Source organism: Chiloscyllium plagiosum, chromosome 32 (assembly GCF_004010195.1).
Source record: "Chiloscyllium plagiosum isolate BGI_BamShark_2017 chromosome 32, ASM401019v2, whole genome shotgun sequence".
Classification (NCBI taxonomy): Eukaryota; Metazoa; Chordata; class Chondrichthyes; order Orectolobiformes; family Hemiscylliidae; genus Chiloscyllium; species Chiloscyllium plagiosum.
The window spans coordinates 1,707,796-1,727,526 of NC_057741.1; the positions used below are offsets into that span (position 1 = coordinate 1,707,796).

At 39.5% G+C, this 19,731-nt stretch overlaps 1 protein-coding gene across 1 annotated transcript in view; it reads left to right on the plus strand.

The window, feature by feature from the left end:
* Positions 1 to 10,731: 10,731 nt before the first annotated feature.
* etfdh (electron transfer flavoprotein dehydrogenase) overlaps positions 10,732 to 19,731 on the plus strand; it is a 60,265-nt gene continuing 51,265 nt past the window's right edge. The window contains exon 1 of the mRNA XM_043674006.1: positions 10,732 to 11,109. Within this exon, the coding sequence (XP_043529941.1) occupies positions 11,076 to 11,109 (34 nt within the window). The 5' untranslated portion in view covers positions 10,732 to 11,075. The remainder of the gene's footprint in view (positions 11,110 to 19,731) is intronic.

Genomic DNA, 19,731 nt, shown 5'->3' on the forward strand with positions numbered 1-19,731 from the left:
GTGGTTTGCGCTTCGGCGAGTCAGTGTGGACTTGTTGGGCCGAAGGGCCTGTTTCCACACTGTAAAGTAATCTAATCTAATTTCAGAAAGAATCTCAAAGGCTGGAATTCATATGACTTGATGTTGGCCAAGTGATGAAAAGTGTAAGTGTATGTTGTTTCTGAGTACCTAACTGACAAAGCTACATATAGACAGTCCAGGTATAATGTTCTTTGCTCATTCATCCTGGAGCAATTGCTGTTCATATCTTCCACAATATAGAGCAATCCTTTTCATTATCCACATGTTTGCCCATGTGCAGATGGAAAGAAAAGGATATCTAAAGATTTGTTGCTCTGTCCTATCTGATAGTGTGCTGCAGCTAACTGAGCACCTAATCACATAGAGTCATAGAGATGTACAGCACGGAAACAGACCCTTCAGTCCAACTCATCCAAGCAAACCAGATATCTTAACCTAATCTAGTCCCATTTGCCAGCACTTGGCCCATATCCCTCTATACCCCTCCTATTCATCTACCCATCCCACATCCTCAAAAGATGATAATGGTGCTCACTAAACCTTATCTTCTGGGATGTTTGCTCTCTCTAGATGATATCTATGGTATCAACAGATTCATTTCTGCTATTGGCAGAGATTTGCCAATTATAATAACAACATAACTATGTACCCAGTTCCTTACAAATTCTCAATTCAAGAAGGTATATTCTGTGTCTATCTTTTGCTATATCAATGACCTGGAGGAAAATTGTGGCCCTTCTAGCAAAGATTTTGTTACCTATCTGGAAGTATTAATTAAGCTACAAACCATACCAAATGGCAATGATAGGCTGACGGTTATTCACATACCTCTCAATCTATATCCTACGCCATCATTCGTGCTTGTACACTAAACATAACTGAACACCTCACTGACAACAAAGATTTGAAAAACAAATCATCACCAAGAGAAGACACGCTAGTAAGTTCTCGGATTTCAGTAGTTGGATCAATCATGACAAAACATAATTGGATGATTTGGGATAGCAGCAAAACCTCAAGCCACTTTCCTTCTCCTCATGCATTTGCAACACCAATTTCTCAACTTCAACACAATGATTCAACAAGGCACATTCTAGCTCTGGCCACTGTCACCTGATATATTGTGTACTTGCACTACATCCAAAATGTTATGATTATGTGTAACGTGCAGTGTTAGTCGCTGGCCTGCCCATATAACAAGAATGGTTATGTAGCAAGAATGCCAATATCACCAATCACCTTTTAACACACAACTCAATATCCAAAATATTTGACAACTGCCCCATTAACTCATATTGAGCTGAATAGTAAACTTTATTAAATCATATACTCAAATGATGCAACCAAATAACATATCCCCAATTTTTGAAACCTATGATCAAACGTCTTAGTTATTTTAAATACAGAATCACCCTAGAAGGACTTAGCCTTGTTAAAAGTAAAAATCATGGTTTGATGACAATAATGAAGAAACAAGACTGTGTTTGACCTTCATATATACTGCTTGCCTTCCTCACATGAACAATAAAGATTGTTTTGATGAAGAAGACTGATCACCAGCAAATACAGCCATGAGCTTAATCTAATCTTTGACCCATAAAGGAAAAAAGTGGAAGATTAAAGATACAGTACTGTAGTCAAATGCTAAAAGGACATAATGTTACTTCAATGAGCTCACACTGCGTATTGTAACAATATTATGGCTTTAAGAGGTGTATTTTGTACTGGACTTTTTTGAAGAGAGGTTTTAAGTTAGAGGCGCTGAGCTATCTAATGAAACGTAAACATTCTGTGAGGCCTTGGGGTGTCTTTTTAAAATAGGAACAACAAAAGCAATCTAAATGGTACCATCAGAACCAGGATTTTTAGTCATAATTTTTCAGTAGCAGCTACTGGGGTCTTGAAGCTGGATGTGAAAGCTGTTTTTTCCTCTCTTGGTTACTACTAAAAACTAGGAGTTCTTGTCCTGTTGCTAGAATTGCATGTGAGACAATCTGTTTTACTGAATTTGCCTATGTCATTGATGTGTTTATGAGATATTACTACATTGGGATAGTTCCTGTTTTGTACTTAAATAATCTAACATTCTGTTAAGTTTTTTCCAACAGAGTTGAGTTATTTCAATTTCTTTTTTTGTGTTGTATTTTAACAATAGTGTATGAATAAAGTGTATTTTGCTTCAAATCTGGTAGTTTAACCAATCGAATTACTTCTGGAACGTAATGCTTGGCACTTGCCTTGAAAATAAAAAAAACCGTTATGGTCTGGGCTATCTTCTCAATGTACTTGACTGGGGGGGGGGGGGGGGGGAGGGTTTGGTCTAGTCCATAATAATATGAACTCAATGTTGGTGGCACTGCCCTCAACCTCATTAAAACAGGCATTAAATTGCCAACTGTCCAAGCAAAGCTTTAATTACTGGGACAATCAAACCTGAACTTTCCTTCTCTCATGTATGAAATTTACTCCCAAAACTAGCTATATAAAACTACAACTATCAAACCTAGAAACATTGACCATTCCTATTTGTGTTGTATGACACCAAGGTGTACAGGGCAGGTTTATTAGTCTTAATGATCTAGATTTTGCTGTGCAGGGGAGAATTTCAAATCTCGCAGATGATAAAAAGCTTGGAGACATTGCAAACTGAGAGAAGGAGCAGCATTGTGGTTCATTGGCCACCTCACAGGACCAGGGACCTAGGTTCGATTTCACCCTTAAACAACTGTTTGTGTGGAGTTTGCAAATTCTCACTGTGTCTATAGGTTTCTGCCAGGTGCTCCAGTTTCCTCCCACAGTCCAAAGATGTGCAGGTTGGGTGGATTGGCCATATTAAATTGTCCATAGTGTCCTAGGATGTGCAGGCCAAGTAGATTAGCCATAGAAAATGCAGGGTAACAAGGATAGGGTATGAGGGTGGCCCTGGGAGGGATACTCTTCAGAGTGTTGGTGTGGACCTGAAGGGCCGAATGACCTGCGTCCACATTGTAGGGATTCTATGATTCTTGAGGACAGTGTAGAAATCCAAAAAGACATAGACAAGTTGGTGAGGTAGGCAGGTAAGTATTAGATGAAGTTCAATGCACAGAAGTGTAAGATGATGCATTTTGGCAGGAAGAACATGAAAAGACAATATAAATTAAGGGGATGATTTTGAAGGTTATGCAGGAGTAGAAGGACTTGAGTGTATATGTGTTCAAATCTGGTCAAGTGGAGAAAGATGTTAATAAAGCACAGTCTTGTGCATTACTAACAGGAGCATAACATACAAGAACAAGGAGGTGATGTTGATCATATATAAGACATTTCTCAGCTGGAGTATTGTGCAGTTTCGGGGACCATACTATAGGAATGATATGATTGCATTAGAGTGAGTGCAGAAGAGATTTACAAGAACTGTTCAAAGTCTGAGAGGTTTCAGTTATGAGAAGGGCTTCCTGATGAAGGGCTTATGCCCAAAATGTCGATTCTCGTGCTCCTCGGATGCTGCCTAACCTGCTGTGCTTTTCCAGAACCACACTCTTGACTCTGATTCCAGCATCTGCAGTCCTCAATTTCTCCTAGGGTTGCATTTGAGACAATCTGTTTTCTGAATTTGCATTTGCCAAAGGTATTTATGAAATATTATCATATTGAAACATTTAATTTAGTAACAGTTACTGTATCTATTATTCTGTTAAGTTTTCCAATAGAGTTAAGTTATTCCAATCCCGTCTTTCTTTTGTTGTATTTTAATTATAGTGGATGAATAAAATGTGTTTTACTTTAAATCTGGTAGTTTGACCAATCAAATTGCATCTGGAATGCAATTCCTTACATTTACCTTTAAAATAGGAAAAAGTTAGATTCTAGACTATATTCTGAATATTTTGAGAGGGCTTGGTCTGGTCGAAAACAATACAAGCTAAATGGTACAATTCTGAGCGGACTACAGGAGTAGAGGGACCTCATGCTTCAAATATATAATGATCTGAAATTGGCCACACAAATTGAAACAATTGTTCAGAAGGGTTGTAGAATTCTTGGAATTGTAAATAGAGGCATAGACCATAAAAGCAAAGAAGTGATGCCACACCTCTACAAATCATTGGTCATGCCACATTTAGATTATTGTGTTAAATTATGAGTGCCTTATGTAAGGACAAATGTTAAAGCCCTGAAGAGTGCAAAGCAGATTTACTAGCATGGTACCAGAATTGAGGGTTCTTAGATACAAGACTAGAGAAATTCTCCTTGGAGCAGAGAAGATTAAGAGGTGACCTTACTGAGATGTTCAAAATTATGAACAATAGACAATAGGTGCAGGAGTAGGCCATTCTGCCCTTCGAGCCTGCAACACCATTCAATATGATCATGGCTGATCATCCTTAATCAGTATCCTGTTCCTGCCTTATCTCCATAACCCTTGATTCCACAATCCTTGAGAGCTCTATCCAACTTTTTTTTTTAAATGAATCCAGAGATTGGGCCTCCACTGCCCTCTGGGGCAGAGCATTCCACACAGCCACCACTCTCTGGGTGAAGAAGTTTCTCCTCATCTCTGTCCTAAATGGTCTACCCCATATTTTTAAGCTGTGTCCTCTGGTTCGGCACTCACCCATCAGCGGAAACATGTTTCCTGCCTCCAGAGTGTCCAAACCTTAAATAATCTTATATGTCTCAATCAGATCCCCTCTCAGTCACTCCAGTCTTTCAGTGTAAGGTAATCCTACCATTTCAGGAATTGACCTCGTGAACCTACACTGCACTCCCTCAATAGCCAGAATGTCTTTCCTCAAATTTGGAGACCAGAACTGCACACAGTACTCCAGGTGTGGTCTCACCACGGCCCTGTACAGCTGCAGAAGAACCTCTTTGCTTCTCTACTCAATCCCTCTTGTTGTGAAGGCCAGCATGCTATTAGCCTTCTTCACTACCTGCTGTACCTGCATGCTTACCTTCATTGACTGGTGTACAAGAACACCCAGATCTCTTTGTACTGCCCCTTTATCTAAATTGATTCCATTTAGGTAGTAATCTGCCTTCCTGTTTTTGCCCCCAAAGTGGATAACCATACATTTATCCACATTAAATTGCATCTGCCATGCATCTGACCACTCACCTAACTTGTCCAGGTCACCCTATAATCTCCTAACATCCTCATCACATTTCATTTTGACAGAGTAAAGGATATTCTGTTTTCATTAGTTGTTACTTATTGAGTATCTTACTGTAAGTATGTCTTCTTGGATTGCCTCAACACAAATTCCACAGGAACCTCTACAGTTCCTCAAAGGAAATCAAATATAAAAAATTACGATGTTAAAAATACCAAGCTAGTTCTTGATAATAGCTTAGTTGTTAAAATTGTAGAGTTCAATTTTAAATTTAGCCAATGGAAAGCATGCATCAAAATCTGCATCCATAACAGCTCATCCTAAAAAATCTGAAAATATAGGAGGAAACATTTTTCACATCTCAATACTGAACTGGATAAAGTTGAAAATGTTAATTTTATTCATTTATTACATAGAAGTAATGCCGACAATACAAATACTTCAACTACTTTAAAAACATTTTGTGAAATGTTGAACAGGCATATTGAAAACACAAAACGCTCTCTAAACATGAACAATGAATTTACAATTGGTGACTGAAGTATGGAACTGAAGGAGTAGAATTGCTGTAACGTTCTTAAGTCAATAGAACACCATTTCCAAAACTTTAATACAGAATTTGCAATATCAATAAAATCTGTTCCAAGACACATTCACTACACATTAAGTAAATGGAAAAGAAAAAAACCCGACAAAAATACCATTCAATATTACAAAGGAACAATTTAATGGTATAACAAACAATGTGTTGCAATTTAACCGTAAATAATTTTAAATAATTTTTTTTATACATGCATACTAGTAAACTGTTCAGTATGCTCAAAAGATGAGTTTTTTAGGCAACCTTTAAGTAAAACATTGATATTTAGTCTGTTGAAATAATTCATGGTTTTCATACTAAAAGCCCCAGCTATGATTGTCACAAGAACTGGGTTTTAGCAAGCATTTCTGGCATAACATATAGTGGATCATTATATTAGAAAAATATGATTTTTTTCCAAGATAACACCATTGTGTAATTTAGTGTATTGTAAAAATATACAGTTTAGCACAATGAGGAGAGACTGAGTCATACATTTCAAGGTGCTGCATGGTGATGCTTAGTGTATACAAATTTATATGACCACCATGAACTGGAAATGGTAATGAAATAAAAATAAAACAAACTATGTCAGCAAATGTGCGTGATAATTGTGAACACCTACCAGAGATACCATATAGATGCTAAATGAGTACAATGGTGATTTTGGCCAATGCTTCAGTTTGAATGGTCCACTAAAATTCACTATCCAAATTTCTAAATGAAGAAGAAATGTTACTTGGCTGGGATCTTAGTATGAACTTCCACTTTCAAAATAATAGGGAAAAAAAAATCAGAATAGTGCTGTTACCAGTGGTCACTGGACTCAAAACATTAATTATGTCTTTCTTCCACATATGCTGCCAGACTTGCTGAGTTTCTCCAGTGATTTCTGTTTTTGTCTCAATTCCCCAATATGCGTAGATTGTTACAGCGTGAAATCAAAGATTTTTTTAAAAATTTAAATGTTATTATTTTATTAAAATTTTGTTCTATTAAACTTTAATTCTTGAGCAAGGCCAGTACAAATATACAAATATTTAGTTTGTGCAAAATCATGGCACAAGCACTGGTGATAGCAAATTTGTCATTTTAACAGCTGCCTTACCACCATTTTTCCTCAGGGAAGCAAAAAGCTTGTGCATAATATTGTACAAAGCATATTCCAAATTCACACCTTTCAAGCATATTGTAGTAGATTAGCATACCTGAATATTAAAAATTATCAGCAGCATCGACCACTTCAAGCCAACAGTCAATGTTCCAGTTTCTCAGCAAACTTCCTTTTTGTATGAAACACCATTTATGGCAAATTGCAAGTAAACACTGAGTCAGATTAACTGAAAGAAAAAAAAGCTTTACTGTGAAATTTATGAAAATGAATATTCCTCCTTTAGAAATGCACAACTATACAAGCTCAACTTTCACAGTATTGGCACAGTAATAGTTATGATATGCTTGAATAATTATTCCTGTTTCAAACACCAGATTTTGATCTACGTATGTTTCCTCTATATTTTTAATTCCAATCACAAACAAATCTTATCATATGATAAGGTTTCTCATAAAGCCATGAATCACTGCTTTACCTGGGGAGGAAAAATACTGAATATTGCCTCCCAATTTCAAAAGTATAAAAATCTTACATATAATAAAGGTATATTATAACATCACTGCAATCAAGAGTAGGTATTCAACACTCTCCACTCAGCACATGATCTTAAATAAATATATTTAAAGAACATTCTCTGTTTGGTTTCTTCTTCTTGTGATTGTTTGCTTGGTTTCAAAAACCGATTCTTCATGTTTTCCTCATTAAACATTTTGTCTTTCAGTTCTTCTTTCATAAAAGTCAGTATTAACATATCTTCCGTGTATAAAGTTAGTTGTTTGGTTTCAAGGATTCATACCCCTCTTGCAATAGATCCCTCCATGCTTTCAAGAACTGAGCATTTTCTGAGCATTTTGTAGTTAAGTCATCCACTTGAGCTGAAAGAGCTGATGTGACTTCCCAGACTTTTATCAAATATATAGCAGTCTGAAATGAAACAGATCAGCAAAAATGAAAACCAAGAAGCAGAATAAAAGAGCATGAACCAAATAAAATGTTTCTTATGGTGCTGGACAAACTCAGACCACTTCTTTATCAACTTTCATAAAATATTATTGTTTTATTCATTCTGTAAGAGAACTTGGTAATGTTCATACAGGTATAGTGTTATAAATTTGATTTTTGGACTGTCAGATGTATTTGAAAGCCAGACATTTTCAGATTTTCAACAGAATAGGCAAATTGCCTTAAAAGGTTTTCATCTATGAATTGTGCATGCCACTAACTGTCACAACAGTAAATTGAAAGACAGCAATCAGTCCAAGACAAAACTATTGTAAAGGACAAAACCATAGTTTAATATCATAAACACTGGTACTGCAAGAGGTTAACGAGTTTTGAGAAGTTTTGAAGTTAACTGTGGACTAATTTATAACTCCAATGACATTCATCTAGAAAAGTTATCCCAATCAATTCCAAATACCAAGCAACAAGAGTAATTCGAAAATACCCCCTTGCATTTGATGTAAAGAACCTCATATGAAAACAGGTTAGTGCAGAGAATGCAAATATAAGTACTCCAACATATATGGCATTGCTCAAACTCCTTGATCTGAAATCTGGGAAGATCCAAAATATGGTACGATCTTGAGCATAAGGTGGCAAAATTTAAACATTGCACCTAGATTATAAAGGCACAAACCTTTCAAACAAATTGAAACATTTTGTTGGCCTAAAGTGCAGGATCAATTGAAGACAATAAGGTTTAATGTACCATTTTAAAATAACAATATTGTACATCAATGCCGCATCTGTTGCCATCTCCAACTGCTCTCAAGCAGGCTCTGAAGCCACCTGCTTGAACCAGTTGTCCATGTGGTGTAAATGCATTCCCAGTGCTGCTGAGAAAAGCCACTCATTCAGCGACAGTCAAGAAACAACAATTTAATTCTGCTTTAGGAAGGTGTGTAACTTGGAGGGAAATTTGCAAGTGGTAGTGAGGTTTGACCAAGACTCCACAAATGATTTTGAAACACTCCCTGCAGGAATGCGAGGGAGAAGGGAGAAAGCAAATCAGGTTGGGGGCAATGCCAGCCAACTACAGTACATCTGCTGCGGTAGTTACTTTATTCAATAGCATTCGCTCTGAAAAAGTCAAATCGGAGGTGAAGCGTAACTCTGTTGCATTCTGCACACATGTTGCCAAGACTTAATGAGTTCCTCCAGAAACTTCTGTTTTTATTTCAGATTTTCTGTAGAGTTTTACAGAATTTTAATATTTAGTATTTTAATAAGTATTGGATTTCCTTTGTGAAAAGGGGTGCGGGAACAGTTTGCCGTGGGGTGAACGGAGGGAGTGGACGAGGGTCCCACTTAATTTGGGAGGGGAGTGGGGGGGGGAGAGAGAGAGAGAGATAGGGTCCCTCAGTTTGGGGGGGGGGGGTCCTCAGCCGTTGGGTTGGGTTGGGGGGAGAAAGATAGGGTCCCTCAGTTTGGGGAGGGAACCCGGGAGAAGCCTGATGGCGTTGGGAAAGAAGCCCGGACACGGTTGGAGATCCCCGAGAGGATTATTTTCTTAAAAGTCCAGCACATTGAGCGGGGTGCAGCAGCAGCCGCCGCCAGTATTCCGTTAATCCACCCTCACTGACCTGGTCGATCTGCAGCTCAAGCTCCTGCAGCTTGTGCTCGCTCTTGACTCTCTCCATCTTCACCTTGAAGCGTTCCTGCAGCGCGAGCTCAACGGTCAAACTGCGCGCCCAAACCAACTGTCAACCCATGCAGTGTCTGCCCAAACATGTGCCTGCACTTAATACAAGGCGCGTTTGATTCGTTTTGTAATCTATATGGCTATTGTGCAATTTATTTATGTTCAGTAAAAATGTAAAATCTACATCGAATTAATTTACAGCCATTCTCGAATTCATCCGGTTCTTAGTTCAAATGTTATCGCTTACGAACAGCATTTTATGTTGATAGCAAATTGAATTTTTACTGCATTTGTAAACCATTTGTCACTAACCACTGGGGAGGTGAACAAACATAAGTGACAATTTGGAGGTGAGGATGAGGTCGAGCTCTCCGTACAAGAAGACACCACCCCATATATGGTATTCTAGGATTTGTAGTTCTTGAAACCTGTTCAAACTCCCTTAATTCCTCTCCCGATCACCTCTGTTTCCCTATACCTCTGACATTTCATGGTGGGTAAACAGAATTAAATATGGATTTTGGATTAGTGGTGCTGGAAGAGCACAGCAGTTCAGGCAGCATCCGAGGAGCAGCAAAATCGACGTTTCGGACAAAAGCCCTTCATCCTTTATTCCTGATATTTCGGCTTTTGCCCGAAACGTTGATTTTGCCTGTCCTCGGATGCTGCCTGAACTGCTGTGCTCTTCCAGCACCACTAATCCAAAATCTGGTTTCCAGCATCTGCAGTCATTGTTTTTACCTAGGATTAAATATGTTTTACGATACGGACATTAAGTTCTTCTAAATCAGATTGGGAGAGTCTTGGACAACTTGAATAATGATTTGGAGATGCCGGTGTTGGACTGGTGTGGACAAAGTTAAAAATCACACAACACCAGGTTTAATTGGAAGCACTAACTTTCGAATCAGGCAATCACCTGATGAAGGAGCAATGCTGAGAAAGCTAGTGCTTCCAATTAAACCTGTTGGACTATAACCTGGTGTTGTGTGATTTTTAACCTGAATAATCGCATTGAACAGCCTACGATACCAGTGGCCTTATTCGATATTGCTGAATTAAAAATATGTGACACACTCAGATCTGGGTCATTATAAAAGTGAAAATAAAATGTTATTTTAAAAGTCTCCCTAAGTGTGGAAGGAATGGTAAGGATTGTGTTTATGTTGCTCTCCTTTGCCCTTTTGCTGAAGCGCGGCCTCGGTGATGCTGACGTCACCACAGGCGGATTGTGAACCGGATGATGCGCATGCTCATTTAGCCTGATACCGGTGAGCATGCGCAGTGCTGCTCGCGCCGGCGCGACGACACTCCTTCCAAACTTCAACAGCGAAGTGCCTGACGAAAAGTTGGCTCTGTTTTCTCACTATACATGCTGCCGTCCTCAGGCACTCTCTACCTTTCGTTCGGATTTCCAGTTCTTTTATGCCTATTTCCTACAGGGCCGTATGCCATTCAGCGCAGGCGCAAGAGGCGGGTATTGTGACTCTACAGCCGAGAGGAGGCGGAGTGAAGCTTTAATCTGAAACGGGAGCAGTAACCTGAGTTTGTAGGGTTTTACATTGCAGCCTCAGAGAGGCTGTGTCATATTGTTTTCAGTGACTAACAGGTAGCTCCGGAATGTGGTCGGCGGGTAACCGGTTTACAGCACAAGGTAAGAGACTCTTCCCCCGGTAAAGATCGGCCTCTGACCGCAGATATGCTAAAGACTGACATTTAAATCATAGCAGTCACGCACATTTAAAAAAAAATAAACACGTCCACTTAAGTCAATACCACACACAAGGTTACCAATCAGCTGATCGAAATCAGACTATTGTTTTTAACAATCTAAGCAGTTCAGTTGCCCCCACTGTGGCTCCTTAAGTTGTCCATCCATTCACTTTTGAGGTAATCAATCATTTATACTTATCGCTTTTAAATGTCAGGTCTCATTCATTACCACGAGCTGTGAAAAAATATTCTTCACCAGACTGTCTTCCATCTCCCAAAAGTTTACATCAGTTCCATGTACATTCATCGTCAGTCCCTCGCAGGCAAGGGTGACTCTCCCATTCTTAGGGTGAGACTGTAAATGGCTTTATAGACTAATGCGGCTACTGCAGGTTGCTCCTCTCCCTGTTTTCACCTGGCTTCTGCTGTTTCCGGACAATAAGTCTCAAGATGCTTGATGTCTTCCTGTTTGCTGCTTTGGACAGTCTTGAGCCAGTGATTCCCAGTTGTCTGTGGGAATGCAGCGCTTGGCCATTGAGGCCTTGAGGGTTTCCCTGGAGTACTTGCTCTGTCCACCTGGGGCTTGCCTGACATTTAGAAGCACCTTGGGGAGTCTTGTCAGTCATGTGGACAACGTACCTCACCCATCATAGCTGATAAAATGAGGTTAGTGCCTCTGCTGTGATGTTGATCTGGTCGAAGACACTGGTGTTCTTGTCTTTCTTCCCAGCTGATTCGCAGGATATTGCATAGGCAGTTTTGGTGATATTGCTTCAGTGCCATTCTGTTGATGGGCAGTGTGTTTCTTTGTCTACCTTTACTAAACCTTTCATAAAGCATCTGTCAGATCGCCCCCACTCTCCTTTGTCCTAAGGAGAACAGCCTCGGCTTCTCCCACCAAACAAAGTTAAAATCCCTTCTAGAAACCATTTCCCTATATCTCTTTTGCACCCACTGCAGCCTCCTCTTTGGCAAATGTAGATACAGAGTATTCTAGCCTGACCCTACACCTCTAACCATATATCACATTTGTTCCAAATAGGGTCCATGTAACCTCTCTATCCATTTAGTTTACATGCCAATGGAAGTTTTTCCAGTTCCTTTTTATGGTTGGTGCCGTTATATTCTCGTATTTTCTCTTTGGATTTATATTCCTCTTCACTTACACCTTTAACCTGTGCCATTTGGCCTCATTCAATTCACCTTAAGTGTATCTCTATTTTTGTTTATCTCCTTTGTCATCCAAGGAGCCTTGGCGCCAACCTATCTTCCTGTTAAAATGTACTTAGCCTGTACGTAACTTATGTCCTGGAGTCATTCATTGTTCCATTATGTTTCTTGTCAGTCCTTTGTTCCATTTTACCTGTTAGATACCCTCATGTTCCATTGCAGTTGGCCCTCTTCCAACTTTGGTTTTTACTTTTCAGTGTTTTTGTATTCTTCAAATCCTGGTCTTCACCGAACTGATATGCTTCCTTCCTTAGTATTGTTTAACTCTCTCTCTGTACAGGTAGTTCTTCTATAATGCGATGGTTACATTCTTGTGCAACCCCACATGATAGAAACAGCATTGAAAAGTGTTGGTGATGCAGTCACATTACAGGAAACTCATATTTTAAAAGTTCACGTTTTAGAAGAATCGTACCAAATTCGTCAATCGTGTTACAGTGAATTTGCATTAACAAAACGCACTTTATAGAAGAATGACTTATATGTACCTTTATTTCTCTTTTCTAAATGACTATGTCTACCTTCCTGCCAATTTATTTTTAACCTTCTCCAACCAAGTGGTGAAACTTTCTGTGAGGACTTCTATCACCGGCCTGTTTTGCCTGTTCACCACAAGTGTGGGAATCAGAATGATGCAACGTAGAAAGGCATTTCATGCATCCCATCTGTGTTTGCTCTTTGACAAAGCTGTCCCACACATAGACACAGGAGTAGCTTGTTTAGCCCTAGAATCCTATTTTGCCATTGAGATCATGGCTCACCTGTGACCTATTTCTATGTCCTTTTTTTTCCCAACTCCCTTGCTACATTTGGTAAACAAAAATTCATGGATTTCAGTTTTCGATTTATCAGTTGATCTGGCAATTGTTTGTGATAGAGTTCCAAACCCCTCTCACTCTTTGCATGATGAAGTGTTTATGAATTTCACTTCTGAAAGGTCAGCCCCAGTCTTAGATTCTGTTTGAGGATGTGGCTGAAGCACTTCAGGGCAGAGGAGGTTGACATGGGGGTTGCAGTGAGAGAGACGGATCTCAGTGAATCTGAGACTCTTTATAGAGAGAGGAGGACAACTTCTTCAAGGTGGGAATCCTTGGAAGAGGATTTGCAGTAAGGTTAAAATCAACTAGGCGAAAGTGAGTGCGGCAGATGCTGCAGATTAGAGTCAAGATTAGAGTAGCGCTGGAAAAGCACAGCAGGTCAGGCAGCATCCGAGAAGGAGGAGAATCGGCGTTTCGGGCAAAAGCTCTTCATTAGGATTCCTGCTGCCTGACGTGCTGTGCTTTTCCAGCACTACTCTAATCTTGACTCTAATCTCCAGCATCTGCAGCACTCACTTTCGCCTAGTCCTAGATTTACCAGCTGTCCCCTATTAGTTTTCTTATATCTTGAAAACTTTTATCAAGTCAATCCTTAACTTTCTAAGTGTCCAGAATACAAAATTTTGGTTTATTTAATCTCTGCTTGTAGCTAAACCTTTTTATGTCCAGGTATCATTCTAGTAAACCTATACTGAAGTGAATCTGACCAGATCCTTCCAAAGATGTACAGCATGCAGAATTGTACACTGCTCCAAATATAATCTAATCAAGGATTTGGGACTGATGCAGCAGTAGTTTATTTCTTTGTATTCTGCTCTTGTAGTTACAAATCCATTTGCATTTTAATTACTTTTTGAGCTTTTACACAACATTTTTGTGAACTAGGTACAAAGTTGCTCAAACCCTTTGGACTGCCATTTTTTTCCTAGCTTTTCGTCACTTAAAAAGTACAGCATTCTTTTGCTTTTTGGTCTAAAGCAGACTTCACATTTGCTTGCATTGAAGTTAGTTTTTCATAGCTGTGCTATTTCATGATGGTCTATTATATCACCTTGTGATTTAATGCTTCCGTTTGGTGGTAATGCTTACAGTACACCTATCTTTGTGTCATGGATAAATTTAAAATGTAGCATGGAAAGTTACTTAAATAAATCATTAAATAATACAGTGAATAGGTGAGGTGCAATGCAAATCTTTGTGACATTGCTAGTCACAAATAGCAAATTTCAGTTCTTACCTAATGTCTCCCGTCACTGCAATTTCCTAACTAAGTCAATTCCATGAAATTCAGCTTTATCTTTATTTGACAAAATCCTCAGAAGAGACTACCATGTGACTCTGGAAGTCCACATAATGTCATTCTTATAAATTTTGCCATGCAGCACTTCAGTAGTGTTCTTCAAAAAGTGTAATCCAAGTATTGCTGGTTCTCTAATCAAGCGAGGATTTTCAACATGTTTTGCCACACTAACCCTCCTTATAGAATCTCGGGATTTTCTAACAATAGATGTTAGACAAACTAATCTATATTTCCTTACTTTCCATCATATTCTTTCTTCAATCTTAGAGTGACATACATAATTTTCCATACAAAAGAAATAGTTCACAAATTGAAAAATTTGGAAAACTTTAAAATTCTTGAAAGTGCTGAGATGAAAACCATCTGATCCTGGGAATTTGTCAGTCTTCCATACCAATATTTAAACTATTTTGTTATCAAACAACCCTAATTTTATTAGCTCTCTGCCCCTCATGTACCTTGGGATATGTGGACTATTGACAATAATATAAATACGGGTGCAAAGTAATTATTCAACATGTCTGTCAATTCCTTATTTTCACTGGCAAATAAAAATGGAACCTCTTCATTTCATGGAAATATTATGGGCACAAGAACTAGTCAGAGGGTAGAATCAAAAAGACTTAGATGCTGAATCAGCTCATCCACTGACTTACCAAGCCTATCCACCATCATCTACAAACCACAAGTAAGGGGTATGATGAAATAATGTCCACTTCATTGAATAAATACAGTTCCAAAACACTCCAGAAACTTGTCACTATCCAGACAAAGCAATGTGTTTTATCAGCATCTCAACCATCATCTTACAGATTCATTCCCTTCTCCGGTACACAGTAATAAACGTTATATTCAAGATGCACAACAGCACCTCGTTGAACTCTCTTGAACATTACTTTCCAGACCTACTGCCTCTACCAACCAGAAGGATAAAGGATGGTAAATTCATGCAAGATGCCATTGCAAGTTGTTCTTCAAGACACACACCATCCTGGCTTGGAAATAAATAATTGCACTTTTTCTGTTTCTCTATGTAGTCTATGGCACATAGACTACATTTCATTTATGAAAATGGCTCACCACCACCTTCTCAAGAACGTAATTGACTAGAGATAGTCAGTAAATGTTGGGTTTATCATCAAAGATCCCATCCATGAAGGAATCACAAAAAAAGACCAAGTTCTCCCCATATATACTTTTTGCCTATCTTTCATGTAGATCTGTATAGTGATTGGAATGAGAACCAGGTAGATCTCATTTACTGGGATCCTTGATTGGGGTTGTTAACAGACTTTGAATCTCCTCCTCATTCTAGGGATTAGCTTTGAGCAAGCTAGTCGGAGTCAATGTACTGTGTACGTCTTAAGATTAACATAGAACATTACAGCGCAGTATAGGCCCTTTGGTCCTCTGTTGCGCTGACCTGTGGTTGAAACTTTATTGCTGGAACAGCACAGCAAGTCAGGCAGCATCCAGGGAACAGGAGATTCGAACCTGTGGAACCTATCTGAAGCCCATCTAACCTACACTATTCCATTTTCATCCGTATGTTCATATATGCTTACTTGATAATGGGTTACCTGCCTCTTTGGAATTATTTCAACCTGAAACCTGGTATATTTTGTTCTGAGTGGTGACTTTCTTATTTTTCACTCTTAATTCTTTAAGTTTTCTTTTGTAGCTATATGTATTTCAGATTGTTAATTTACTGTCTGTTCCCTTGTTGACATCTAATCCCATTTACCAAATCCCATTTACTCAGTCTCTTTCTTATGCTTGCAGACTTGCACAAGTTCCTGTTTTAAGCATTGTCTAATTTTTATTCCTCCTTGTTTTAAATCCTTCCTAACTTGCCCCTCCCCAACTCTGTAGTCTCCTACAAAGCTACAACTTTCCAAAATATGTGTACTACTTTAATTCCAGTTGCTAAAGCGTACCATGTTTTAATGACTCTGCACTGGTTCAGCCTATGCCCAAAGTTCTCAAATTCACTCCCTAAAACTGCCCACCGCTCACCGTGCTTTCCTCCTTTTAAGACACTTCTTAAAACTTATCTCTTTGATTAAATTTTTGATCATGTACCATATCTCTGTCTCATTTTGTGACTGGATCCCATTTTCTTTTATACGAGTTGGGACAATTCATTATTGTTATTCACAGGATGTGAGAATTCTGGCCGGGTCAGCATTAATTGCCTATTCCTGGTTACCCTTTGTGGTGAGTTGCCACATTGAATCACTGCCATCGGTGTGCTATCGGTAGACCCCAGTGCTGTTAGATGGGGAGCACTGAAGGAATGGCGATAGGATTCCACTTCAGGATGTTGAGTGGCTTGGAGGGAACAAGCAGGTGGTGGTGGTGCTCCCATGTATTTCCTACCCTCATTCTTCTATAAGGAAGTAATTGTAGGTTTAGTAGCTGCGATCCAAGGATCCTTAGTGAATTTCTTCTGTGCAGCCTATAGATGGTACACACTGCTGCTACTGAGGGTCATTGGTGGAGTGGAGTGGATGTGGTGCTAATCAAGTGGGCTACTTTATGCTCGATGGCGTCAAGCTTCTTTAGTGACGTAGAACTGCAGTCATCCCAGCCAGTGGGGAATGTTCCATCAATTTCCTGTCTTGTGCCTTGAGTTGTAATGGTGCATAGGCTTTGGGGAGTCAATTGCTACTGTATTTCTAGTCTCTGACCTGATCTTGTAGTCTCATGAAGTGTATGGCTGGCCCAGTTGAGTTTCTGGTCAATTGTAAGCTCCAGAATATTGATAATGGAGGATTCAGTGATGGTAACACCATTGAATGTCAAGGTGCAATCGTTAGATTCTCTGTTCATGGTGATCATTACCTCACATTTGTATGGTACAAATGTTACCACTTCTCAGGTGAAGCCTTGGATGTTGTACAAACCTTAGTGCATTTGGATATGGACTGCTTCGGTATCTGAGGAGCTGTGAATAGCACTGTGACTATGCCCATGTCTGTTCTTATGATGGAGGGATTATGATCAAGGTATTTCATAAATACAAGCTATTGCATTTGATCCCATTATCAAATTATAATCAATGCTCTCTTTCTGCCTGGATCATCTCCTGTTTACTAATTCAATGTCTTGTTAAGAAAATACATATTTTGACAAAGCTTTGCATGTTGCACTTTTTCAGGGCACTTCACAATAATATAAATTCAAGGAGAAAGCTGACATTAATGTTGCATGAGAGGAGCGTACTGATTGTCGAGGTGTTCCCTGAGAGAATGCACACAAATGCTAATTGACAGTCAACTGCTGGGTCTTGATTAAATTTTAACCTTGTCAGGTCAACTCTTGATTGTTTAGGGCATTGTCCAGAGAAATAAAGTAGTAAATAGTTGTCACTTATTTTGTTGAGTTGAAATGACCACAGTTCAAATAACAGAACCCAATTAAAATACTATATATGCAGCTTCCAGTACTCTGAAAGGGAGGCTGATGATCTTAAATTGCTTGTTGGTGTAATTCCTTTCATATTCAGAATAATGCAGCAAATGCAGGATCACACCTGATATTAGACAGTGTTTCAAGGTTTGCTAACATAAGCTTGTTGGTTATGGCTAGACTTGTTTTAGACAGCCAAAGGGACATGCTGTTTGATACAATCCACAATGTATATTCTTAGCAATCCTCAAGTTCTGTTCAATGAAATAACTTTTACAGTAGACTCCCATACTCACAGTAGATATGTTCCAGAACATACTGCGGATAGGAGCGAGCCCATTCATTTCAATGGGAAATGTACCTTCCTGACAGACTCCAGGTTCTGGAACGTTCCCTTTCATAGGTTCAGGCTGCTGGTAAATGAAACCATGGAAAAAGATTCCGCGAATATTGAGGTTGCCCTGTAGTTCCAAGTGCTTGTGACCCCATTTACACTTTCTAGGATGATATTGCTCCCAGCCCAATGTAGGTAGAGCCCCTCTCAACAGTGAAGCTCCTTGCTGCCACAGTCCTGGTGCCAAAATTTCATGAAGTGAAACCACACAATTCTTTCAACTTAATTTGATGGTCTGTATGCCAGTTTGCATACGGCTTAGATATTCAGCAGTTGCAAACATTGAGGTTCTGTGGTTAAATTCAGCACCTAATTCTAGGTACTCTCTTAAAAGGACTTTTTAACTCTCTTCCTGTGTTGTTCATAGCAACTGGAATATCATGCTCCTCCCTTTTGAATGTACTTCTTAGTGGTTCAAAATGTCCTCAACTTGATGTTGAAACTTTATTGCTGGAACAGCACAGCAGGTCAGGCAGCATCCAGGGAACAGGAGATTCGACGTTTCGGGTACAGGCCCTTCTTCAGGAATGAAGAAGGCCTGTGCCCGAAACGTCGAATCTCCTGTTCCCTGGATGCTGCCTGACCTGCTGTGCTGTTCCAGCAATAAAGTTTCAACTTTGATCTCCAGCATCTGCAGACCTCACTTTGTCCTCAACTTGATGCCTTGCAGGCAACGAACTCTACAGTTGCTGCCACTTTGTTTTGGTTTCAGATTTCTAGTATCTGTAGCTCTTTGTCTTATGCTTCTGATCTGGACAAATTGACATTTTTACTTTGAGCTCTGTCACCCTTATAAGTAAATCCTCCTTTATAAATCTGTGGCGGCAAGGTGGCTCAGTGGTTAGCACTGCTGTCTCACAGCAATAGGGTCCCAGGTTCGATCCATCCTCTGGCGACTGTCTGTGTGGAGTTTGCACATTCTCCCCGTGTTCTGCGTGGGTTTCCTCCGGGTACTCCCGTTACCTCCCACAGTCCAAAGATGTGCAGGTTAGGTGAATTGGCCATGCTAAATTGCCCCTAGTGTTAGGTGCATTAGTCAGAAGGAAATGGGTCATAGAGATGTACAGCATGGAAACAGACCCTTCGGTCCAACCCGTCCATGCCGACCAAATATCCCAACCCAATCTAGTCCCACCTGCCAGCACCTGGCCCATATCCCTCCAAATCCTTCCTATTCATATACCCATCCAAATGCCTCTTAAATGTTGCAATTGTACCAGCCTCCACCACATCCTCTGGCAGCTCATTCCATACACGTACCACCCTCTGTGTGAAAAGTTTGTCCCTGATGTCTATTTTATATCTTTTCCCTCTCACCCTAAACCCATGCCCTCTAGTTCTGGACTCCCTGACCCCAGGGAAAAGACTTTGTCTATTTATCCTATCCATGCCCCTCATAATTTTGTAAAC